The 26,714-nt window shown below is 43.8% G+C and overlaps 1 protein-coding gene across 5 annotated transcripts; it reads left to right on the forward strand.

Annotated features, from left to right (window-relative positions):
* Positions 1 to 24,355, forward strand: LOC146523563 (protein NLRC3-like). Of its 5 annotated transcripts, XM_085151293.1 has the most exons (10): positions 1 to 391; positions 792 to 1,020; positions 1,151 to 2,942; positions 6,363 to 6,536; positions 12,388 to 12,564; positions 14,722 to 14,898; positions 19,127 to 19,324; positions 21,150 to 21,344; positions 22,844 to 23,017; positions 23,693 to 24,355. In XM_085151293.1, the coding sequence occupies exons 1-10, from the start codon at positions 389 to 391 to the stop codon at positions 23,703 to 23,705; spliced, it is 3,132 nt and encodes a 1,043-aa protein (XP_085007419.1). In that variant the 5' UTR covers positions 1 to 388; the 3' UTR covers positions 23,706 to 24,355. The 5 variants fall into 5 exon arrangements, with proteins under 5 accessions (XP_085007419.1, XP_085007428.1, XP_085007437.1 ...); XM_085151302.1 differs by lacking the exons at positions 19,127 to 19,324; positions 21,150 to 21,344 and having other exon boundaries at positions 3 to 391; XM_085151311.1 differs by lacking the exons at positions 6,363 to 6,536; positions 19,127 to 19,324; positions 21,150 to 21,344 and having other exon boundaries at positions 3 to 391.
* Positions 24,356 to 26,714: the final 2,359 nt, after the last annotated feature.

Below are 26,714 nucleotides of genomic sequence, written 5' to 3' on the forward strand. Positions count from 1 at the left end.
AAGTGACTTCACTGACTTTAAACCAGTCACTGATGTAAAGAGAGTACCTTGTTCCAGGGCATCTGAGCATGGAGGGAAAGCTTTATGCAGGAGATGGTAAGAGCTGTTGGGACTAAAGAAACTGAGCAGAAAACTACAGACATCTGGAAACTGAGATGTTAATTCTCAGTGGGATCACCAGGACTAGCAAAGCTTCACCATGACAGTCATCTGATTGACTGAACCCATCCAAACATCACTTCATGGACCTTTAGCTTGTGTCTGTGTGTGGACAGACATAACATGAGCTAATTATACATTACTCCTCCACAGAGTGGACCAGGAGAGAGCAGAGGTTTCCACTGGTCAGTCTGCACAGCAACATCAAACACACCTGGACTCTGTGGTTATGGTTTGTAGTACTACATTTACATTTGTTCTTTTCAGTCACCTCTATGCTGCACTTTGTGGACCAGAGTATTGTCAGTGTGTCCAACATAAATCAGAGTTTGGGCTCCATCATTTCAGTCAGATTGGGGTGACTGTAGCTCAGGAGGTGAGCAGGTCAGCTACTAGTCAGAAGGTTTGTGAATCAAACCCTGGCTGGCAAATGTACTGGATAACGTACTAAACCCAAGCTGCCCTCTGATGCATCCATCAGAGTGTGAAAGAAAGTATTTAAGCATAGAACAATGTGCTTGGTTGAATGAGGCATGTTGTATAAAATGCTTTGTGTGCACAGAGTATCAAAGAGAGCTATATAAGAACCAGTCCATTTGCCACTGGGTAATTCATATAGTCTTCTTTTCCAGCGGCTGGAGGATAACATCACCATGTTTGTGAAGAACGAGCTGAAGAAGATCCAGAAGGTTCTGAGTCCAGATCACCCAGAAACTTTAAAGAGCCAGATGGAGGATGAGGAGATGTTTGAAGGTGAGGATGAAGATGAAAGAAAGAGCTGCAGAGAAGCATTTCTGAAGATCACACTCCACTTCTTGAGGAGACTTAAGCAGCATGAGATGGCTGACCATCTGCAGAGCAGTAAGAGAATTTCTCTAAAGATCTTTTCTAATAGCTCAAGAAATGGACCAATAGACATTCATCCTTTCAGGGTACTGAAAGGCTATGATATTTATTGTATAATATTTTTTTCTGAATTTCTTACCTTCAGAAATATTTGCTCCACTCTGTAAACGTGAACTTAAAGCCCAACTGAAGAAGAAGTTCCAATGTGTGTTTGAGGGGATCGCTAAAGCAGGAAGCCCAACCCTCCTGAATCAGATCTACACAGAGCTCTACATCACAGAGGGAGGGACTGCAGAGGTCAATGATGAACATGAGGTCAGACAGATTGAAACAGCATCCAGGAAACCAGACAGACCAGAAACAACAATCAGACAAGAAGACATCTTTAAAGCCTCACCTGGAAGAGACGAACCAATCAGAACAGTGCTGACAAAGGGAGTGGCTGGCATTGGGAAAACAGTCTTAACACAGAAATACACCCTGGACTGGGCTGAAGACAAAGCCAACCAGGACATCCAGTTCATATTTCCATTCACTTTCAGAGAGCTGAATGTGCTGAAAGAGGAAAAGTTCAGCTTGGTGGAACTTGTTCATCACTTCTTTAATCAAACTAACGAATCAGGAATCTGCAGGCTTGAAGACTTCCAGGTTGTGTTCATACTTGATGGTCTGGATGAGTGTCAACTTAATTTGGACTTCAACAAAACTAAAATCCTGACTGAAACAAGAAAGTCCACCTCATTGGATGAGCTGCTGACAAACCTCATCAGAGGGAACCTGCTCCCTTCTGCTCGCCTTTGGATAACAACACGACCTGCAGCAGCCAATCAGATCCCTCCTCAGTGTGTCGACATGGTGACAGAGGTCAGAGGGTTCACTGACCCACAGAAGGAGGAGTACTTCAGGAAGAGATTCAGAGATGAGGAGCAAGCCAGTAGGATCATCTCCCACATCAAGAAAGCTCGAAGCCTCCACATCATGTGTCACATCCCAGTCTTCTGCTGGATCACTGCTACAGTTCTGGAGGATGTGCTGGAAACCAGAGAGGGAGGAGAGCTACCCAAGAACCTGACTGAGATGTACATCCACTTCCTGGTGGTTCAGGCCAAAGTCAAGAGTATCAAATATGATGGAGGAGCTGAGACAGATCCACACTGGAGTCCAGAGAGCAGGAAGATGATTGAGTCTCTGGGAAAACTGGCTTTTGATCAGCTGCAGAAAGGAAACCTGATCTTCTATGAACCAGACCTGACAGAGTGTGGCATCGATATCAGAGCAGCCTCAGTGTACTCAGGAGTGTTCACACAGATCTTTAAAGAGGAGAAACAACTGTACCAGAACAAGGTGTTCTGCTTTGTTCATCTCAGTGTTCAGGAGTTTCTGGCTGCTCTTCATGTCCACCTGACCTTCATCAACTCTGGACTCAATCTGCTGGAAGAGCAACAAACAACTTGGAAGGTGTTTCAAACAAGAAAATCTTCAAAGAAATACTTCTACCAGTGTGCTGTGGACAAGGCCTTACAGAGCCCCAATGGACACCTGGACTTGTTCCTTCGTTTTCTCTTGGGTCTGAAGACTAATCAAACTCGTTTCCAAGGCCTGATGACACAAACAGGAAGTAGCTCACAGACCAATCAAGAAGCAGTTAAGTACATCAAGGAGAAGCTCAGTGAGAATCTGTCTGCAGAGAAAAGCATCAATCTGTTTCACTGTCTGAATGAACTGAATGATCGTTCTCTAGTGGAGGAGATCCAACAGTCCCTGAGTTCAGGAAGTCTCTCCACAGATAAACTGTCTCCTGCTCAGTGGTCAGCTCTGGTCTTCATCTTACTGTCATCAGAAAAAGATCTGGATGTGTTTGACCTGCAGGAATACTTTGATTCAGAGGAGGCTCTTCTGAGGCTGCTGCCAGTGGTCAAAGCCTCTAAAAAAGCTCTGTAAGTTATAAAGTTTTTATTATTTAATTTGGTTGGTATGTTATGGAAAAACACACTGCCATGAACTTCTGTTTTGTTTTTGTCAAAATCACTGTAATATAATCACTGTACCTTTATATACATGTGACTTGTATTAATGCTGCTGCCCTCTTGTGGCTAAAGTGTAATTATGTTATTGTTATTTGGGAGGATTTGAGAGTAACATGCCAAGTGAGTCAGCACCTTCGCTTTAGCTTAAAAAAAATCCAAATTCTTATGTCATCAGTTATAGTTGCATGTATTCATTATCATAATTTAACCTTTAATATTGATGTCTTAAAATTATTTTGAGTAAACTAGCAATAATTTCATGGTTGTATTAAATGAATACATCACTAATGAATTATTTATTTCAGTATTTCATTAAAAATGTACATAATTAATTAAAGAAATATATTGATAATGAATTATCAGTTCATTTCATTTAAAATAATTCATTGTTTATTTATGTACAATTCTAATTAGTTAATTAGATATTTAATCAATTATTGGTTTGTTTTCTATTTTAATTATTTTACTGACACATTTAATGAATTATTTAATGATGTATTTATTTGATTCACGTTGCTACTCCTGGCCCTGCATCGGTGTTCATAAATACATTTTATTTGTCAGCTTCACCCATCAAAGTCAGGTGGCGGGGTTAATGCTGATCAAGTCAAAACCATTGCTTTGGTCTGGTGGGTGTTCTTTTAGTAGGCTTTTCTCAATACTAAGTAGGCCTACACACCAGGTTTTGGACATGTGTGGACCCAAACTATACTTAAACTTTACCCTTTTTTGTGTATCACCAAATACAATTTTAATATTTTCTAGACAAGAATGTAGTGGCATAATCTTTAACCTCTTTTGGCTCCAAACAGAAGTGACAAACTTGAGCAGGGTTCATTTAAAGGCTGAGAGAAGTGGAGTGGTGACGGGGAGCTGTTTGACAGGACAGTGTTTCAGCCTCCACAGGTTCATGTTGTGCTCCATCAGTCAGTGAAGATGAAGTCAGTGCTGATGAGGCTGTAGAGTGTGTGAGGGATGTTAATGAGGATGATGAAGATCTGATGATAGCAGGTAAAAACAGGCTGCAGAGACTTTGAGCCATACAGGGCACACAGTGTGTGTACAGAACAGCTGAAATCATTATGGAGGCCTCACTGGAATATGGAAGCATCACAGTACAGCTTCAGTGAAGCACTAAAGTCTCTGATATGAAATGAGAAATGAAGCAGTCAGAGCTTTTTCATGAGTGGAAATCCACGGTGACTGTGAGCTGCTGCTACAGCCTCCAGATTAGCCAGCAGCACATCCTGCTCAACATTTTCTCACCAACTTTAATGGAAGTGTGATGTTTTCAGCTGGAGTGATGGTCAGGGTGGCCTCCTCTTCTTCTCCTCTTCCTCTTTCATTTGTAAAGCCACTTCTGTTGCTTTCATTTGGAAGTCCTGTAGCTGTGTTTGGGAGAGACTAACAGCCTCGGCAGCAGAGGGGAGAAAGGCTGTAACACCACCACTTTACTCTGTTCTACCTGTCACATCATTTTATCAGGAAACAAATATGCTCATGTTTTTACTATGTTTGTCTTGAAGATGTAAGAAGATCTCATGGTGCTTTTTATTATTGTATTGGTTTGTTTCCTGTCTCTTGGATGGAGCCCAGCTGTGCGTGGCCCCTGGGCCTGTGGTCAGAGTGTGTGCTGGATAATCCGGCCCAGGATGAGGCCAAACTGACATGGGATGAAATGTCTATGTGACAGACATTTCATCCCATGTCAGTTTGGCCTCAATTGAGCTTAGTGTAGTTTCATTTCTGCACAATTTAAAAACAACCAAAACTTTGTTCTGACTTTTCTATGTTATACTGTAGACTTTCTTTGATACTGTGTCCAAAAGGAGCAGCTTTTACTTTGAAGGGGAGCCGTCTCTGTTTCCTCTTCAAGTTGGATGATGTAAGCAAATTAGTAGCTGTGTCCCAAAACGTCGGCTGCATCCTCTGGAGGCCGCATTTGAGGGCCAATTACGTCACAGCCAGGCGACGAAGGCTGTCTGTATTCGTCGACTCCTTTAAATGCGGCCGACAAATGCGTCCTTCATTTCCCCGAATTTGAAAGATGGGTCGGGTGTGTCCTTCGTGGCCCACCATATCCCAGAATTCATAGCGCGGCCCAGCCAAATTGCAGTTGCCAACAATGGCGGCTGCTACTAAGTTTTAAAATTACTCTTATTAATCTTTCTGGGTCACAAAATAAACTTTTAACATATTTTCAGGCGAGAAAGTAGCTGTGTAAATTACAAATATCTGCTTGGTTTATCAAGATATTGCATATTTGCAAAAGTGTGCCGACGTTTTCGAAGACGTCTGTTCCCCACCTGCTCGATAGCAAGCCGGGGGGTTTAATGGTCACTCCAGCCGGCAAGAGCAGCAGACTTCCGGCTTCATCGTTTTAAGACCCCCGCTCTTTCTCTACTCAGGTTAAACATGATATATAAGTGACTCGGATAGCCTAAAAATGTAATTGTTTGCCTTTTTTCTGTGTTTTATTTGTTCCAGAGTAAATCGGTTTGGCTGAGATCAAAGTTATTAGATTAAATAAAACTTTATTAATCCATCGGGTGGGTTCCTCCGGGATTTTCACACAGCTGAATAAACGGTAAACAGAAAACTGATTAAACAGAAGTGTGAGACGGTCGAGAATTTACTCCAGTGTCCTGTTATATTTTAGATAGCAAGGAGCAGGCGGCCGAGTTTATTAAACTCCACCGAGACAGCGGTGACGCAAATCTGAAGGCTAGACCGTCCCATTTCAAAGCCTCGCACTTCCAGCCTTTTCTGTCTGTGAAGGAACCGGCCCACGTCGACCGCGAAGACCGAAGGATGCAGCCGACGTTTTCGGACAAAGCAAGTGTGTGATGTTCTTTCAGTGTTTCACTTTGTAGACGGTACCTGAGCACTGGTCTCACAGCCAGCTGCACATAGAGACCAGTGTTGTTAGTCCAGGTCAGAAGATGACTTGTTGGAATGAAAATGAGCTTGTAGTTTGTCTGCTTTAACAATGTGACTGGGAAAAGGTGTTGGACTTCAAATATGTCCATTTCTTTCACACTTCACCTTTAAAAGTGAAGCCTTGTGGTTCCTGGAAGGAAAAACATGACCCTTTTAAGTCTTTGTCCTGTTTTTATGATAAATGTACGACTTTAATGTGAAACATTCAGAGTTTTTTCTCTTGTTGTGTTTGTTTGAAGCTGCTTCCTGTTGGCTTCAGCTGTTTGGAGTTTCCATTTTCTAAACTTCTACATTTTGAACCTTCTTCAGCTCTGAACAGATGATGAAACACTGAATGATTTCAAGCTCACACTTTGTCTAATAAACTTACATATTTCATTCTTTATACAGATTGATGGACTGTGGTTTGTCAGAGATCAGCTGTGATTATCTGGCAGCAGCGCTTAAGTCCAACCCCTCCCATCTGAGAGAGCTGGACCTGACCTACAACAAGCTGCAGGATTCAGGAGTGAAGCATCTGTGTGGTTTCCTGGAGAGTCCAGGATGTAGACTTGAAACTCTGGGGTCAGTCAGCATGTTTTAGTTGTGCTGAGATGAATATGATGTGAAAGTTGTGCTGACACTAAACTGCAGACATCAGGCTGATATTATACTGATCCACACTGAGGATCTTCATGGTAAAGTCTGTTTTCTTCTTCTCTGGTTTAGTCCATTGACTGCAGCAGAACAATGTTCACATTTCAAACAGTGAGACTCAACGTATGGCCCGTGGCCCACACGCAGCCTGCCCACCTTTCCTGATTCAGAGAGAGGGGACCCTGATTAACTGTGTAGTGTTCTTCCTCACAGTTCTAAGTTTCAGACACAACAATGAATAATCCACAGCTGACTGTCTTTAGCAGGTCAAAGGTCACGGCACACAGCAGACAGTCGGAAATATTCTAATTCTGAGCATTTTTCAGCACATATCCATATGTATACAAACAAAGCTGACACTGTGAGACTTGATCAGAGGTGTGATCATCACAGCAGAGGCCTCGTCGGATCGTCTGTGTTTCTCGGTGTAACTACGTCTCTGTGCATTCTCCGTTCTCCGTCTCATGCTTAGGTTTGTCATTTAGTTTTCCCAGTCTAGGTTTTTTTCTGTCATTTGTCATTCCTCACTGCCTGTTCCATTGCACCACTTCTGTAAATAAACATCACTCTCATCACCAGTCAACTGCCGGCATTTTGGGTCCTTTTCCTCCTACACCACATGGCTCACCCCTCCAGCCGTGACAGTACGATCCGACCACAAGATGGACCCAGCTGTTTTGTCGGGGGAGAGCGATCTCACACGCATCCTGCGCCTCCTGGACTGGGTAACCCACACCTCTAATGCCAGAGCGAAGGTTGTGGGGATAAATGCCATTGAGGCTATCCTGGATGGAAATCCCTATCTCCGCCAGGTCAGGGGATTTACAGATTTAATTACTGACCTGCATAAGACCCGGGAGGCGGTGCAAGATCGGGAGTTAGCGGATTCCGCCCGGCAACAGCAGACTACGACCACCCCAAAGCAGCTGCCTCAGCTTCACTCACCGGAGGTTTTACGGCCTGAACCGCCAGAGGTTTTGCCCTGCCCGTCAGAGCCATCAGCGGTGGGGAAGCAACGATCGTGCCGCCGGCGCTTCACCCCACAGCCGGATTCAGTGACTTCTGTGCGACCAGCTGTGGTGAGTTCACAGGACGCTGGTGCTTCCGAGACTGTGTGTTCTGGGGCTTTTCGTGGTGGGAGTAGAGACATTACCCGTAGCTTACCTACCTTCGTGGTAACTGACCTCTCACAAGTTAGCAATCTCAAAACATCCATAACTGCAATTGACTGTGTTTCACCCATTCCACCACCAATGCCAGTTTCACTTCAACCAGTACATCAGCCTTTTGCCAGCTCATTAGCCCAGCCTGCATCTATTCCATTAGCCCGGTCACCTGCTCCCTCCATACTGGAGGCTGTGTCTGTGCCACCCATTTTGACTCCTGTTCCTAACACGCATTTTAAGCGGAGAGACAAACACGTTAAAACCACTCTGGTTTCTCAAAGACTGGCTAATTTTGAGACTGTTACTCTCTCCAGGGCCTCCCCAGAGGCTGAGTTTCAGCCCTCAGCCCACTCTAAACCCCTGGAGGCTAAGAACCCAGCTGGGGACTGCACCCGGCTGTCGCTGCCTGAGCAGAGTCAACGCTCTGCGCAGCTGCAGTCTGCTATGTGTTTGCCAGGGGCCACCGTGCCTGCTGGTTCTGTTCTGTCCCTGCCAGAGGCCCGTGCCTGCTGGTTCTGTTCTGTGCCTTCCAGAGGCCTGTGTGCCTGCTGGTTCTGTTCTGTGCCTGCCAGAGGCCCGTGTGCCTGCTGTTCCTGTTCTGTCCCTGCCAGAGGCCCATGTGCCTGCTGGTTCTGTTCTGTCCCTGCCAGAGGCCCGTGTGCCTGCTGGTTCTGTTTTGTGCCTGCCAGAGGCCCGTGTGCCTGCTGGTTCTGTTCTGTGCCTGCCAGAGGTCCCCGCACCTGCTGGTTTTGTCCTGTGCCTGCCAGAGGCCCGTGTGCCCACTGGTCCTGAGACTGTTCTCGCTGGAGGGCCCGAGGAGCCCGTCCAGCCTTTTACATCATCAGCTGGAGGGCCCGAGGAGCCCGTCCAGCCTCGGTTCTCGTCAGCTGGGGGGCCCGAGGAGCCCGTCCAGCAACCTTCCTCGTCAGCTGGGGGGCCTGAGGAGCCCGACCAGCCACCAGCTGCTCCACCAGCAGCCTCATCCACGCCTGCAGCAGCGGCCTCATCCGCGCCTGCAGCAGCGGCATCATCCACGCCTGCAGCAGCGGCCTCATCCACGCCTGCAGCAGCGGCCTCATCCACGCCTGCAGCAGCGGTTTCGTCCACGCCACCGCCAGCTGCAGCAGCAGTTTCGTCCACGCCGCCGCCAGCTGCAGCCTCCGTGTCTTCATCCTCGCCAGCTGCAGCCTCCGTGTCTCCACCCACGCCGTCGCCTGGTCCAGCGCCAGCATCATCAGCTTCGTCTGGTCCAGCCTCTGCCTCGGCCTCATCAGCTTCCTCGTCCACGCCGCTGCCAGCTGCAGAAGCAGTTTCGTCCACGCCGCCGCCAGCTGCAGCCTCCGTGTCTTCATCCTCGCCAGCTGCAGCCTCCGTGTCTCCACCCACGCCATCGCCTGGTCCAGCTCCAGCATCATCAGCTTCGTCTGGTCCAGCCTCTGCCTCGGCCTCATCAGCTTCACCGTCGCCTGGTCCAGCTTCAGCTTCACCCACGCCGTCGCCTGGTCCAGCTTCAGCATCATCAGCTTCGCCGTCGCCTGGTCCAGCTTCAGCATCATCAGCTTCGCCGTCGCCTGGTCCAGCTTCAGCATCATCAGCTTCGCCGTCGCCTGGTCCAGCTTCAGCATCATCAGCTTCGCCGTCGCCTGGTCCAGCTTCAGCATCATCAGCGTCGTCTGGTCCAGCTTCAGCATCATCAGCGTCGTCTGGTCCAGCCTCTGCCTCAACGTTGCCTGGTCCAGCCTCTCCCTTAGCTTCAGCTTCGCCTGGTCCGGCGTCAGCTTCAGCTTCGCCTGCTCCAGCTTCCGCATTTGCTTCAGCGTCGCCTGGCCCAGCTTCTGCTTCAGCTGCCTCTTCCTCGTCTGGTCCAGCTTCGGCTTCAACATCTGCCTCTTCCTTGTCTGGTCCAGCTTCGGCTTCAACATCTGCCTCGTCTGGTCCAGCCTCCACCCCGCCTGGTGCTGCGGGGGCCACGCAGCCTTCAGGTCCCCAACTGCCGCCTCAACATCGTCGTCCTCTGCCAGGCTGCTTGTTGGGCATCGTCGCCACTGTGGACGACATCCTGAATGCTGCCACTGCCTTCCGCGTGGCCGGCCTCTGGACTTGCATTGCTGCCGCCGCTGCCGTGCGCACGGTTGGCCCCCAGAACGTTTCTACGCCGTTGCCGTCCGCACGGTCGGCCCCCAGAACTGTTTCTACGCCGTTGCCGTCCGCACGGTTGGCCTCCAGACTCCTGTCGCCATCACTGCCTTCTGCGTGGCCGACCCCCTGAACTGTTTTGTTCTGGGCTCCTGTGCTGGAGACCTCCGGTCCGGCCACCAGAACTAAGTGCACTGTTAGGCTGTCAGCCCCCAGGCCGGCCCCCTGACCTGTGTTTTGGACTCGGTTTCTCAAGCCCCAGTCTGTGTTTTGTGACCATTTTGTTTGGGATTCTGGGGCTTCCGTTTTGGTCCTCGTCCGGACCCTCCGTCCTGGACCCCCCGCCACCCTCCCAGATATGGTGTTTTTTTTGGGGGGCTGTCGGGGGCCAGCCCTTGAGGGGGGGGGGGGGGTACTGTCATGATCCTGGGTCATTGACCCAGCGTTTTGTGTTTCATTTTGGTTTCATCTTGTGTTTGGTGTTTATTCTGATTCTATATTAATTCTTTGGGTTGATTGTCGTGTTATCATCCCTACCTGTGTCCCCCCTCTGTGCTCCATTAAGGTCCCTGCGTTTTTTGTTGTAAAACAGTCTGTGTGTTTCCGGTTTTACTTTGTAGGTCTGCTCCTTATTATGTCCATTAGTGTCAGCTGTGTCCACCCCTGCATGTCATCTCCTCATTACCTAGTGTGCATTTATACTGTGTGTTGGCTTCTGTTCGTCGTCGGATCATCTGTGTTTCTCGGTGTAACTACGTCTCTCTGCATTCTCCGTTCTCCGTCTCATGCTTAGGTTTGTCATTTAGTTTTCCCAGTCTAGGTTTTTTTCTGTCATTTGTCATTCCTCACTGCCTGTTCTGTCACACCACTTCTGTTAATAAACATCACTCTCATCACCAGTCAACAGCCGGCATTTTGGGTCCTTTTCCTCCTACACCACACGGCTCACAGCCGTGACAGTTACAGAGGTTTGATTACAGACACAGCTGAGAGTTTGTAATCTGTCATCATTTTAAAAGGTTTAAATTTCTTCAGTATTGAACAGCAGAAATGAGGCTTTGTCTTCGGAGGCCGACAGCAGTGAACACAACTGCAGACTGGTGCGTAATAAGCAGTGAATAATGCAGAAAACAGATTTTTGAATGTAAACTGTTCTTGAAGTACACTGAGAGAGAGAGAGAGCTGTGCAGGAAGTAAACCTCAAAGTCAGAGAGAATTCATGACGAAGTTCATCAAACGTAAAGCGTAGTTTGGATCTTCTTTTGCTGCTGGTTCAGTCAGTTTTGGTTGGAGACAGATGAAACCTGCAGCTTCAGGATCTGTGAGCTGTCCACTTTCAGCCCGACGGCGTGTCCATGTACGTGCCGTCGAGTGAACGATCCACGCTCTGTGTTTCCATCTTTGTGTGTTTAGCTGCTCTCATTTACTGTTTTATCTGTTTGGTTGTTGTTGAAATACTTTTGGGAGCTTTAACCTGAGATTCTGGCAAAATACATTTATATTAAAAATCGATTCAGGATTGAATGAATCAACATCACTTTATTTTAAATTAAAACCATTTAAATAGGAAAATCCATTTTTTTACACCCGCCCTGAATGCTGGGTAATGTCAGCTGGTCCATGTGCAGCTGGCTGTGAAGTTCAGGGAGCGTCTACAAAGTGCAACACTGAAAGAACATCATCCATAAATATTGACTAATAACTGGACTCTCATACAGGGAGACTCAAATGCCTTTAAACATCAGCTTATCCTGCTGATCCAAATCCAAAACTGAGTTTGTAAAAACATGTTTGTCAGTCATTTTGTTTGGTCTCTGAGGAAAATGATTCAATAACTTGCTGCTAATACACAACATTTCATCATATTTCCTCATAACCCTCTTTTGTCTGACCATTTGATCCCATTTGAATTTGCAATAAAGGATCCACAGAGTTTGGTGACAATAATGACAGTAGATGTTTGTGTGAAAGTGCTGGAAGCAAATTAGTGTGTGATGTTCTTTCAGTGTTGCACTTTGTAGACGGTCCCTGAGCACTGCTCTCACAGCCAGCTGCACATAGAGACCAGTGTTGTTAGTCCAGGTCAGAAGATGACTTGTTGGAATGAAAATGAACTTGCAGTTTGTCTGCTTTAATAATGTGACTGGGAAAAGGTGTTGGACTTCAAATATGTCCATTTCTTTCACACTTCACCTTTAAAAGTGAAGCCTTGTGGTTCCTGGAAGGAAAAACGTGACTTTTTCAAGTCTTTGTCCTGTTTTTATGATAAATGTACGACTTTAATGTGAAACATTCAGAGTTTTTTCTCTTGTTGTGTTTGTTTGAAGCTGCTTCCTGTTGGCTTCAGCTGTTTGGATTTCCATTTTCTAAACTTCTACATTCTGAACCTTCTTCAGCTCTGAACAGATGATGAAACACTGAATGATTTCAAGCTCACACTTTGTCTAATAAACTTACATCTTTCATTCTTTATACAGATTGATGGGCTGTGGTTTGTCAGAGATCAGCTGTGATTATCTGGCAGCAGCGCTGAAGTCCAACCCCTCCCATCTGAGAGAGCTGGAGATGAGTAACAACAACAAGCTGCAGGATTCAGGAGTGAAGCATCTGTGTGGTTTCCTGGAGAGTCCAGGATGTGGAATTGAAACTCTGAGGTCAGTCAGCATGTTTTAGTTGTGCTGAGATGAATATGATGTGAAAGTTGTGCTGACACTAAACTGCAGACATCAGGCTGATATTATACTGATCCACACTGAGGATCATCATGGTAAAGTCAGTTTTCTTCTTCTCTGGTTTAGTCCATTGACTGCAGCAGAACAATGTTCTCATTTCAAGCAGTGAGACTCAACGTATGGCCCGCGGCCCACACGCGATCTGCCCACCTTTCCTGATTAAGAGAGAGGGGACCCTGATTAACTGTGTAGTGTTCTTCCTCACAGTTCTAAGTATCAGACACAACAATGAATGATCCACAGCTGACTGTCTTTAGCAGGTCAAAGGTCACGGCACACAGCAGAAAGTGGGAAATATTCTAATTCTGATCATTTATCAGCACATATCCATATGTATAAAAACAAAGCTGACACTGTGAGACTTGATCAGAGGTGTGATCATCACAGCAGAGGCCTTTGTGTCAAAGTCACTGAGGATCAAACAGAAACACATGAAGCAGATTTTCCTGTTCTGGCTTTTTATAGCAGATAACCTTCAAAATATTCTCCAGTCGATCAAAAACTGAAGCAAACCATGAATCAACATGTGAACATGACCTGATGCTGCTGAAGTGAAGCAAAGTTACAGAGGTTTGATTACAGACACAGCTGAGAGTTTGTAATCTGTCATCATTTTAAAAGGTTTAAATTTCTTCAGTATTGAACAGCAGAAATGAGGCTTTGTTTTCGGAGGCCGACAGCAGTGAACACAACTGCAGACTGGTGCGTAATAAGCAGTGAATAATACAGAAAACAGATTTTTGAAGGTAAACTGTTCTTGAAGTACACTGAGAGAGAAAGAGCTGTGCAAGAAGTAAACGTCAAAGTCAGAGAGAATTCATGACGATGTTCATCAAATGTAAAGCGTAGTTTGGATCTTCTTTTGCTGCTGGTTCAGTCAGTTTTGGTTGGAGACAGATGAAACCTGCAGCTTCAGGATCTGTGAGCTGTCCACTTTCAGCCCCGACGGCGTGTCCGTGTACATGCCGTCGAGTGAACGATCCACGCTCTGTGTTTCCATCTTTGTGTGTTTAGCTGCTCTCATTTACTGTTTTATCTGTTTGGTTGTTGTTGAAATACTTTTGGGAGCTTTAACCTGAGATTCTGGCAAAATACATTTATATTAAAAGTCGATTCAGGATTGAATTAATCAACATCATTTTATTTTAAATTAAAACCATTTAAATAGGAAAATCCATTTTTTTACAACCGCCTCTAATGCTGGGTAATGTCAGCTGGTCCATGTGCAGCTGGCTGTGAAGCTCAGGGAGCGTCTACAAAGTGCAACACTGAAAGAACATCATCCATAAATATTGACTAATAACTGGACTCTCATACAGCGAGACTCAAATGCCTTTAAACATCAGCTCTTCCTTCTGATCCAATTCCAACACTGGGTTTGTAAAAACATGTTTGTCAGTCATTTTGTTTGGTTTCTGAGGAAAATGATTCAATAACTTGCTGCTAATACACAACATTTCATCATATTTCCTCATAACCCTCTTTTGTCTGACCATTTGATCCCATTTGAATTTGCAATAAAGGATCCACAGAGTTTGGTGACAATAATGACAGTAGATGTTTGTGTGAAAGTGCTGGAAGCAAATTAGTGTGTGATGTTCTTTCAGTGTTGCACTTTGTAGACGGTCCCTGAGCACTGGTCTCACAGCCAGCTGCACATAGAGACCAGTGTTGTTAGTCCAGGTCAGAAGATGACTTGTTGGAATGAAAATGAGCTTGTAGTTTGTCTGCTTTAATAATGTGACTGGGAAAAGGTGTTGGACTTCAAATATGTCCATTTCTTTCACACTTCACCTTTAAAAGTGAAGCCTTGTGGTTCCTGGAAGGAAAAACACGACTTTTTCAAGTCTTTGTCCTGTTTTTATGATAAATGTACGACTTTAATGTGAAACGTTCAGAGTTTTTTCTCTTTTTGTGTTTGTTTGAAGCTGCTTCCTGTTGGCTTCAGCTGTTTGGAGTTTCCATTTTCTAAACTTCTACATTCTGAACCTTCTTCAGCTCTGAACAGATGATGAAACTCTGAATGATTTCAAGCTCACACTTTGTCTAATAAACTTACATCTTTCATTCTTTATACAGATTGGAGAGCTGTGGTTTGTCAGAGATCAGCTGTGATTATCTGGCAGCAGCGCTGAAGTCCAACCCCTCCCATCTGAGAGAGCTGGTCCTGAGTGACAACAACAAGCTGCAGGATTCAGGAGTTAAGCATCTGTGTGGTTTCCTGGAGAGTCCAGGATGTAGACTTGAAACTCTGAGGTCAGTCAGCATGTTTTAGTTGTGCTGAGATGAATATGATGTGAAAGTTGTGCTGACACTAAACTGCAGACATCAGGCTGATATTATACTGATCCACACTGATGATCTTCATGGTAAAGTCAGTTTTCTTCTTCTCTGGTTTTGTCCATTGACTGCAGCAGAACAATGTTCACATTTCAAACAGTGATACTCAACGTATGGCCCGCGGCCCACACGCGGCCTGCCCACCTTTCCTGATTCAGAGAGAGGGGACCCTGATTAACTGTGTAGTGTTCTTCCTCACAGTTCTAAGTATCAGACACAACAATGAATAATCCACAGCTGACTGTCTTTAGCAGGTCAAAGGTCATGGCACACAGCAGGCAGTGGGAAATATTATAATCCTGATCATTTATCAGCACATATCCATATGTATAAAAACAAAGCTGACACTGTGAGACTTGATCAGAGGTGTGATTATCACATTAGAGGCCTTTGTGTCAAAGTCACTGAGGATCAAACAGAAACACATGAAGCAGATTTTCCTGTTCTGGCTTTTTATAGTAGATAACCTTCAAAATATTCTCCAGTCGATCAAAAACTGAAGCAAACCATGAATCAACATGTGAACATGACCTGATGCTGCTGAAGTGAAGCAAAGTTACAGAGGTTTGATTACAGACACAGCTAAGAGTTTGTAATCTGTCATTATTTTAAAAGGTTTAAATTTCTTCAGTATTGAACAGCAGAAATGAGGCTTTGTTTTCGGAGGCCGGCAGCAGTGAACACAACAGCAGACTGGTGCGTAATAAGCAGTGAATAATACAGAAAACAGATTTTTGAAGGTAAACTGTTCTTGAAGTACACTGAGAGAGAGAGAGCTGTGCAGGAAGTAAACGTCAAAGTCAGAGAGAATTCATGACGATGTTCATCAAACGTAAAGCGTGGTTTGGATCTTCTTTTGCTGCTGGTTCAGTCAGTTTTGGTTGGAGACAGATGAAACCTGCAGCTTCAGGATCTGTGAGCTGTCCACTTTCAGCCCCAAGGGCGTGTCCGTGTACGTGCCGTCGAGTGAACGATCCACGCTCTGTGTTTCCATCTTTGTGTGTTTAGCTGCTCTCATTTACTGTTTTATCTGTTTGGTTGTTGTTGAAATACTTTTGGGAGCTTTAACCTGAGATTCTGGCAAAATACATTTATATTAAACATCGATTAAGGATTGAATGAGTCAACATCGCTTTATTCAAATTCAAACAATTTAAATAGGAAAATCCATTTTTTTACACCCGCCTCTAATGCTGGGTAATGTCAGCTGGTCCATGTGCAGCTGGCTGTGAAGCTCAGGGAGCGTCTACAAAGTGCAACACTGAAAGAACATCATCCATAAATATTGAGTAATAACTGGACTCTCATACAGCGAGACTCAAATGCCTTTAAACATCAGCTTATCCTTCTGATCCAAGTCCAACACTGAGATTTAAAAAAAAAACAAAAAACATTTTTAATTAAACCTTTATTTAACCAGAAAGATCCTATTGAGACTAAAAACCTCTTTTGCAAGGGAGACCTGGCCAAGATAGGCAGCAGCAAGTGTCTCACAGTTACAGAAATTACTCAATCAAACACAGGCAGCAACATCACACATGCAGCAATAAGTGAAAGAATACAAATAAAATAAAATTCAATAAAAATAATAAGTCAGTTAAAATGACAATCAATCTAATTGAAACAGTTTCACATTATGGACTTGGCTTCAAGTATTCGTAGTTTAGATTTAAAAGCACTTAATGAAATTAATTCAGTCATTTTCCATTCCTTCTGCAGTTTTTTCCAAGCCGAGGGTGCTAAATGGACAAAAGCTCTTTTACCAAGTTCAGTTCAGGCAAATGGAACAGAAAGCAACAAGTAAACATGCGGACGAAGAGAATACCGACCAGCATGTTTCATTGCTAACAGGGAACACATATAGGAAGGCAACAAATCAAGTATCGCCTTATATATAAAACTGTATAAACGAGAGTTCCTCTGACTTACCAAAGCAGGCCATCCTACCTGAGAGTATAACTCACAGTGGTGAGTCTGAAATTTACGGTGAGTGATGAACCTCAGAGAAGCACGATACACAATATCAATCATTCGAAGACATTGAGCAGAAGCATTCATATATAGAATATCACCATAACCCAGCACAGGCAAGAATGTTGCAGCAACAAGCCGCTTCTCTGAATTAAAAGAGAAACACAACTTATTTTGAAAATAAAATCTCAGTTTTAACTTCAGATTTTTTACAAGATTCTCTACATGTGGTTTGAAGGTGAGCGAGTCATCAATTAAGATTCCCAGATATTTATAGGTGTGAACCAACTCTATTTTATTACCTTCAAGAGTGGTTACTGATGGGATTATTTGGGCCAAATTCCTTGATTTAGAAAACAGCATGAGCTTTGTTTTGTCTGCGTTGAGAACAAGTTTAAGCTGAAGTAATGAGTGCTGGACAGCAGAAAAGGCTTTTTGCAAGGAGTCAATGACTTGGACAAGAGTTGAACCATAGCTGTAAATAACTGCATCATCAGCATAGAAGTGAAAGTTTGCATCTTTCACATTTAGACTAAGATTGTTTACGTAAATGATAAATAGAAGGGGACCTAATACTGAACCCTGTGGCACTCCGTTGTGCACTGTAACAAAGTCAGAACATAGACCGTCAGATTTAATGCACTGAGTCCTGTTACTGAGGTAGTTTGAGAACCATCCACTGCTCTCTCAGAGAGTCCTGACTGGAAGAGTCTAAGTTTTAAAATACAATGATCAACAGTGTCAAATGCTTTTGACAAATCAATAAAAAGGGATGCACAGTGTTGTTTTTTATCAAGTGCAATAGTAATATCATTTACCACTCTAATTGCGGCTGTGATAGTACTGTGATTCTTCCTAAAGCCTGATTGATATTCAGATAAAATGGCATTGGTGTGTAAAAACTCCTTTAACTGCTCGCACACAAGAGATTCAAGAACTGTGGCCAGCACAGATAGATTAGATATTGGTCTGTAATTAGTTAACACTGCTGGGTCGCCCCCTTTTAATAGAGGAACAACAAAAGCTGATTTCCATACTAAGGGAATTTTAATCGTATCCAGTGTGAGGTTGAAAAGTGTTGTGAGAGGCTCTACCACAAAATCAGCTGCCAGTTTCAAGAAGTAAGGATCTAGTAAGTCTGGCCCTGGAGATTTTCTAGGATCTAGCAGTTTAAGAGCTTTACAGACCTCCTGCACAGAGAAAGGAACAAAGTTAAATGGCTGACCAGTGTACACCGGAAGGTTCGTGCCGGATTTTAAAGAGACTGGGTTCAGAGAGTCAAACAAAGAGCCAGAAGATATAAAGTGCTTGTTAAAGCAATTCATCATCTCCTTCCTATCATATACAGGAACAGAAACCTTAAAAATATAGGTTGGTAGAGTGTGGGAGCTATTACTCACTGAAAGAGACGTAATGATTTTCCAGAACTTCTGTGGATTAATCAGGTTCTCAGTGGTGACAGACAGATAAGAGATAAAAACATGTTTGTCAGTCATTTTGTTTGGTTTCTGAGGAAAATTATTGAATAACTTTCTGCTAATACACAACATTTCATCATATTTCCTCATAACCCTCTTTTGTCTGACCATTTGAATTCCATTTGAATTTGCAATAAAGGATCCACAGAGTTTGGTGACAATAATGACAGTAGATGTTTGTGTGAAAGTGCTGGAAGCAAATTAGTGTGTGATGTTCTTTCAGTGTTGCACTTTGTAGACGGTCCCTGAGCACTGGTCTCACAGCCAGCTGCACATAGAGACCAGTGTTGTTAGTCCAGGTCAGACGATGACTTGTTGGAATGAAAATGAGCTTGTAGTTTGTCTGCTTTAATAATGTGACTGGGAAAAGGTGTTGGACTTCAAATATGTCCATTTCAGTCACACTTCACCTTTAAAAGTGAAGCCTTGTGGTTCCTGGAAGGAAAAACGTGACTTTTTCAAGTCTTTGTCCTGTTTTTATGATAAATGTACGACTTTAATGTGAAACGTTCAGAGTTTTTTCTCTTGTTGTGTTTGTTTGAAGCTGCTTCCTGTTGGCTTCAGCTGTTTGGAGTTTCCATTTTCTAAACTTCTACATTCTGAACCTTCTTCAGCTCTGAACAGATGATGAAACACTGAATGATTTCAAGCTCACACTTTGTCTAATAAACTTACATATTTCATTCTTTATACAGATTGAAGGACTGTGGTTTGTCAGAGATCAGCTGTGATTATCTGGCAGCAGCGCTGAAGTCCAACCCCTCCCATCTGAGAGAGCTGGACCTGAGTACTGACTACTGGTCTTCGACCAACTACAACAAGCTGCAGGATTCAGGAGTGAAGCATCTGTGTGGTTTCCTGGAGAGTCCAGGATGTGGACTTGAAACTCTGAGGTCAGTCAGCATGTTTTAGTTGTGCTGAGATGAATATGATGTGAAAGTTGTTCTGACACTAAACTGCAGACATCAGGCTGATATTATACTGATCCACACTGAGGATCTTCATGGTAAAGTCAGTTTTCTTCTTCTCTGGTTTAGTCCATTGACTGCAGCAGAACAATGTTCACATTTCAAACAGTGAGACTCAACGTATGGCCCGCGGCCCACACGCGGTCTGCCCACCTTTCCTGATTCAGAGAGAGGGCACCCTGATTAACTGTGTAGTGTTCTTCCTCACAGTTCTAAGTATCAGACACAACAATGAATGATCCACAGCTGACTGTCTTTAGCAGGTCAAAGGTCACGGCACACAGCAGAAAGTGGGAAATATTCTAATTCTGATCATTTATCAGCACATATCCATATGTATAAATCAAAGCTGACACTGTGAGACTTGATCAGAGGTGTGATCATCACATTAGAGGCCTTTGTGTCAAAGTCACTGAGGATCAAACAGAAACACATGAAGCAGATTTTCCTGTTCTGGCTTTTTATAGCAGATAAACTTCAAAATATTCTCCAGTCGATCAAAAACTGAAGCAAACCATGAATCAACATGTGAACATGACCTGATGCTGCTGAAGTGAAGCAAAGTTACAGAGGTTTGATTACAGACACAGCTGAGAGTTTGTAATCTGTCATCATTTTAAAAGGTTTAAATTTCTTCAGTATTGAACAGTAGAAATGAGGCTTTGTTTTCGGAGGCCGACAGCAGTGAACACAACAGCGGACTGGTGCATAATAAGCAGTGAATAATGCAGAAAAAAGATTTTTGAAGGTAAACTGTTCTTGAAGTACACAGAGATAGAGAGAGCTGTGCAGGAAGTAAACGTCAAAGTCAGAGAGAATTCATGACGATGTTCATCAAACGTAAAGCGTAGTTTGGATCTTCTTTTGCTGCTGGTTCAGTCAGTTTCGGTTGGAGACAGATGAAACCTGCAGCTTCAGGATCTGTGAGCTGTCCACTTTCAGCCCCGACGGCGTGTCCGTGTACATGCCGTCGAGTGAACAATCCACGCTCTGTGTTTCCATCTTTGTGTGTTTAGCTGCTCTCATTTACTGTTTTATCTGTTTGGTTGTTTTTGAAATAGTTTTGGGAGCTTTAACCTGAGATTCTGGCAAAATACATTTATATTAAAAATCGATTCAGGATTGAATGAATCAACATCGCTTTATTCAAATTAAAACCATTTAAATAGGAAAATCCATTTTTTTACTCCCGCCTCTAATGCTGGGTAATGTCAGCTGGTCCATGTGCAGCTGGCTGTGAGGCTCAGGGAGCGTCTACAAAGTGCAACACTGAAAGAACATCATCCATAAATATTGAGTAATAACTGGACTCTCATACAGCGAGACTCAAATGCCTTTAAACATCAGCTTATCCTGCTGATCCAAGCCCAACACTGAGTTTGTAAAAACATGTTTGTCAGTCATTTTGTTTGGTTTCTGAGGAAAGTGATTCAATAACTTGCTGCTAATACACAACATTTCATCATATTTCCTCATAACCCTCTTTTGTCTGACCATTTGATCCTATTTGAATTTGCAATAAAGGATCCACAGAGTTTGGTGACAATAATGACAGTAGATGTTTGTGTGAAAGTGCTGGAAGCAAATTAGTGTGTGATGTTCTTTCAGTGTTGCACTTTGTAGACGGTCCCCGAGCACTGGTCTCACAGCCAGCTGCACATAGAGACCAGTGTTGTTAGTCCAGGTCAGAAGATGACTTGTTGGAATGAAAGTGAGCTTGTAGTTTGTACATATTTCATTCTTTATACAGACTGGTTGGCTGTGGTTTGTCAGAGATCAGCTGTGATTATCTGGCAGCAGCACTGAAGTCCAACCCCTCCCATCTGAGAGAGCTGGACCTGAGTACGTACTACGGGTCTTTGACCAAGAACAACCTGCAGGATTCAGGAGTGAAGCATCTGTGTGGTTTTCTGGAGAGTCCAGGATGTGGACTTGAAACTCTCAGGTCAGTCAACCTGTTTTAGTTGTGCTGAGATGAATATGATGTGAAAGTTGTGCTGACACTAAACTGCAGACTTCAGGCTGATATTATACTGATCCACACTGAGGATCTTCATGGTAAAGTCAGTTTTCTTCTTCTCTGGTTTAGTCCATTGACTGCAGCAGAACAATGTTCACATTTCAACCTTCTTGCTTTAAGGCGCTAGTGCTAACCACTTTTCCCCATTTCAGCCCAAATCCTGCATCTTCCTATTTCTGACTCCAGGTCAGCTCCACTAACACTTTCTCATCAGACACTGCCACCTAGTGGAGGAAGTCTTAGTTCCATTTGAAGCTTCAGATTACAGTTAGTTCCTTTACAAAGAGGTGGAGGTGGTGGGGCCACAGCACCATCATCACTGAGTGCCATAGGACACTTAACCTTTGTTTCCATATGCTGGGAACTTCCTGTTGTTCCAAGGAGGATTGGAAAATGTGTGAAAATCTCCCAGTCACTTCCTCACAGCACACTTCAATCATTTCCCTCCCACAGCATCAAGACCAGGGCTTTTTCTCTCTTTGGTCCCACTAAGCGATTTCCACACAAACACCTCATCAGTGGGACTCTCAGAGCTACCAGCCCTTTGCTACAATCACAAAGCTCTTCATTGAAATCAATGATATCAAAGCTGGAATCAAATGAGTCCAAGTCTTCTGCTGATTCAGCATCACATTCATCTTTGCTCCTTGTTCTGCATCCCCACCATGGACTTCATTCCTTTCCAAGCCAGCCTTGAGTGTCCTTTATTCAGCTCATCCTCTGCTTTACTTTTACACCTGATTTTAGCTGCTTTATCTGTCTTTCAACAAGTTTCTGTGCCTCAATCTTTATCTTCTCTCCCTCATAACAAGACAGCTTCTTCTGCCTGAGAACATGTTGGAGTGATTTACTAATCCAGGGCTGCTTATTGGGGAATATACTTCCTGTTTTCCCCATTTTTCCCAGAAAGAAATGTAAGTAGAAATCGATGATCTAAGTGAGAACACGAGCCTTTAAAAAGACCCAGTGGGAGCAGTCAAAGCAGTCCCTCAGTCCCAGTATAGAGTCTTTGGTCCAGACTGGAACAACTGTGTGCCCAGTTTGAGCTCTCTTCAGCCCTGTGACCTGACAGACCCATAGGGGCCATCACATCACATTTAGAAGCTCCCCTAATGGAGCCACAACACATGTCCAATACTTAGTCTGTCTTGTTGGACCAACTGGAAGAAATGATTCAAGGACTTAGTCATAGAAAAGAGATTCAAATCTCCAAAATCCAACTGGCTGCATCAGGACATGTAGTCTGAAACTCTGCACAGTTTCCTGTTTGAAGCTGCTTCCTGTTGACTTCAGCTGTTTGGAGTTTCCATTTTCTAAACTTCTACATTTTGAACCTTCTTCAGCTCTGAACAGATGATGAAACACTGAATGATTTCAAGCTCACACTTTGTCTAATAAACTTACATCTTTCATTCTTTATACAGATTGTGGAGCTGTGGTTTGTCAAAGATCAGCTGTGATTATCTGGCAGCAGCACTGAAGTCCAACCCCTCCCATCTGAGAGAGCTGGAGCTGAGATACAACAACCTGAAGGATCCAGATGTTAAGCAGCTGTCTGATCTTCAGCAGAGTCCAGACTACAGACTGGAGACTCTGGAGTAAGTAGAGTGATGGAGTGAGTGGGTGGTGCTGTCAGCAGTATTGTACTAAACACAGTCAGTATGAAACAAAGATCCAGTGTTTCCTGTAAAGCTGCAGCTTCTCAGTGAAGCTGTGAGAGGAGAATGGTGACAGGCTTCAGGATTGGACACAAACACTTCCTGTTTCTGACCTTTGTGGTCACCATAGTAACGGCTGACACGCTCTGATCAAACACTATCATCAGCCATTCAGCTCTCTGAACAAAGCAGCACACAGACCAATGACTGCATTCATTTCCAAGTTTAAAGCAGTGAAGAACACAGTCTGTAGGTGAGGAAGAATTTAGTGAGAGCAGATGTTTGGATGGAATTCCTCCAGTTAACAGCTGGAACCGTCCATCTGGATTGTCTGGCTTGTTGTTGGGGTTCCTACAGAGCTCAGAGTGGACACACCAAGGTTCTTCTAATGAATGAAAGTCCAAACTCAAACTAGGAGGGAAAAACATTTTCATCAACTTCAATAAAAATCCAAAGATTAGAAAAAGTGAAGCAACAATGAGTCCTAGTACAGTCCCAGCACTGAAGTCCCTGCTGCTCTTTATACTGGATGTGCTGCATCACTGACTGACAGCTGATGAAGAGTCTCTGGAAACACTCATTTATCTCCTCTGCTCTTCCTTCTTCTCTCTGCAGGTGGAGGATATGATGGTAAACAGGACGGTGTGTGTGTGCTGAGAGAGGAGGAGCTGTGTCCTGATGATCCAGAGAGGTTGAAGCAGCAGCAGCTTGTGTGTAGAGACGCTCTGACTGGGCCATGTTATTGGGAGGTGGAGAGGAGAGGAGAGCTTCATCCAGCAGTGACTGACAGAGGAATGAGAAGAAGTGCAGATGAGTGTCAGTGCTGCAGAGTGAACTGCTCTGAGAACAGCTCCACTGTCAGACACAATGTAGAGTCCAGCATCATCCCTGTGTGTCCCTCTGGATCTGACAGAGGATCATCAGTGTATTTGGACTGCTCTGCTGCTGCTCTGTCCTTCTACAGTCTCTGCACAGTCTCTGTCTGACTCTGGCTTCAGACCCTTCTGGATCAAACTCACTTAGAAAGACTTTCAAACATCACTCAATAGATTTGAATACAGAATATATTTGATGTATACTGTAGATGTACTGTAGAGTCGCAGTTTGTCACTTGTAAATACAGTCTGTGAGCAGCTATGAGCTGAAAGATCTTTCTAGAAACACGAAATGTTTTCACTCTTCTGTTGCTTTTTCATATATTTCCACAACATTAATATTGATCCCACCTGTCTCACCTGTTTCATGCTTTTATACATAATAACAGGACACGTGTGATCTGAGCGCTGCTGTGGTTGCTTTGCTGCACGTCTTCATTTAGATAACAGAGACATCTAATGGTTCAGAGGGAGAACTGCAGGAGGTGGAGCTGTGTTTTAGCATGGAAAACTTTTTATCTTTTAGGCACAGATACAAATATGACAAGTATCAGTGTAAGATACAAAAGGTCAAATGAGTTAGCAGAGGGAACAGTGATCACACAGCAATGTAAGAATAGAACCATAACAGTGAATCTGGACATGTATACAGATGGAAGCAAACAAACAGAATGTAACACTACATTAAAGCCACAAATGGGAAGAAAACAAACAAAAAGGAAAATATATTTGATCTCAGGAATCCATCAGATGCTTTAGAGCAGGGGTCGGCAACCCTGGGCACGCGTGTCACAGCTGCCACGTGAAGGGTTAACTGATGGGACTGGCCATCGGGCATACCGATGGTGATTTTTTGTTTTTGATGGGCCGATGATGTTTTTTCATTTTTTGTAACGGTATAAACAGTGAAAGGTGGTGGATTGGCTGGATGCTGGTCGATGTGTAAAAATAAGTCAGTTGTTTGGTGGTGGCTATGGCGGAGCTTCCACAGAGGCAACAGGTGGATGAGGGAAAGGGGAGGCAGGAGGAGCAGAGACCCGAGGCGGCCGCCCGTCCGAGTGTCAGGTGAACTGAACTTCAGGTAAGAAGTTATGACCTGCAGTCTATCTGGGTCACCAAGATAGTTGGGTCTATCTGGGTCACCAACCAAGTTTAGGTGGAGTTTATTTTCCTTTTGCTGACTTTTTACAGTCAGTTACAATAACTCGTACTGCGTACTAGCTAGCATGACGGAGTTTCTATACAGCTGGGTGGGTGCTATGATGTTACTGATAGTGAACTTTACAGTGCCTTGCAAAAGTATTCGGCCCCCTTGAACTTTCCCACATTTTGTCACATTACAGCCACAAACATGATTACGTTTTATTGGAATTCCACGTGAAAGACCAACACAAAGTGGTGAACACGTGAGAAGTGGATCGAAAATCATACATGATTCCAAACATTTTTTTACAAATAAATAACTGCAAAGTGGGGTGTGCGTAATTATTCTGTCATGGAAAAACACACTGCCATCAACTTCTGTTTTGTTTTTGTCAAAATCACTGTAATATAATCACTGTACCTTTATATACATGTGACTTATATTAATGCTGCTGCCCTCTTGTGGCTAAAGTGTAATTATGTTATTGTTATTAGGTAAAACATTTGAGAGTAACATGCCAAATGAGTCAGCACTTTGGCTTTAGCTTAAGAAATCCTAATTTTTATGTAATCAGTTATAGTTGCATGTATTCATTATCACAATTTAACCTTGAATATTGATGTCTTAAATTGATTTTATGTAAACTAGCAATAATTTTATGGTTGTATTAAATAAAGACATCACTAATGAATTAACTATTTCAGTAATTCATTAAAAAATGTATATAATCAATTAAAGAAATATATTAATAATGAATTAACCATTAATTTCATTTAAAATCTTTAATTATTTGTTTATATACAATTCTAATTAGTTAATTACATATTTAATCAATTATTGGTTTGTTTTCTATTTTAATGATTTTACTGACACATTTAATGAATTATTTAATGATGTATTTATTTAATTCACGTTGCTACTCCTGGCCCTGCATCGGTGTTCATAAATACATTTTATTTGTCAGCTTCACCCATCAAAGTCAGGGGGCGGGGTTAATGCTGATCAAGTCAAAACCATTGCTTTGGTCTGGTGGGCGTTCTTTTAGTGGGCTTTTCTGTCACGGCCTGCGTGGCAGACTATGATGAGGGGAAGGAGGACCCAAATGCTGGACTCTTTGATGAGGTCAGTGCATTTATTTACAGTGATGCAAAATAATCCAAACAACAATAAATCCCCAGTGCGTTCCCGACTCTGACATGTCCTCTTGCCAGTGTTAGTGTTCTTTGTCTCCTCAGTGTCTGAGCACCCCGTGCTCGCTGCCCTCTCGTCTCCACACTCCTCCTGGGGAATAACAAAGAGGCAGCCGTCAGCAACACCACAATGCGGCAGACTAACCTTAACTAACTCGCCAAGAGACTAACGTGAAGTTACGCAATGATCCAGCATCGGAGAGAGCTCCACCACACTCCTAAGTAGCTCCTCTGACGAGGCTTGATCAGCTGCAGGTGTGAGTAATTCTCCTCCGCAGGTGTGGCCAGGCTCCTGACTGAACCACCCACACACACACCTACGCTATGTCCCAATTCAGGGTATGCACGCTTGAAGTACGTACACTACGCGTACTACGGACGGTGCGTACTATAAGTACGGGAAGTGCGGAAGTGAGAGGCCCGTGAAA

The sequence above is a fragment of the Neolamprologus multifasciatus genome, chromosome 3, assembly GCF_963576455.1.
Source record: "Neolamprologus multifasciatus chromosome 3, fNeoMul1.2, whole genome shotgun sequence".
Taxonomy (NCBI): Eukaryota; Metazoa; Chordata; class Actinopteri; order Cichliformes; family Cichlidae; genus Neolamprologus; species Neolamprologus multifasciatus.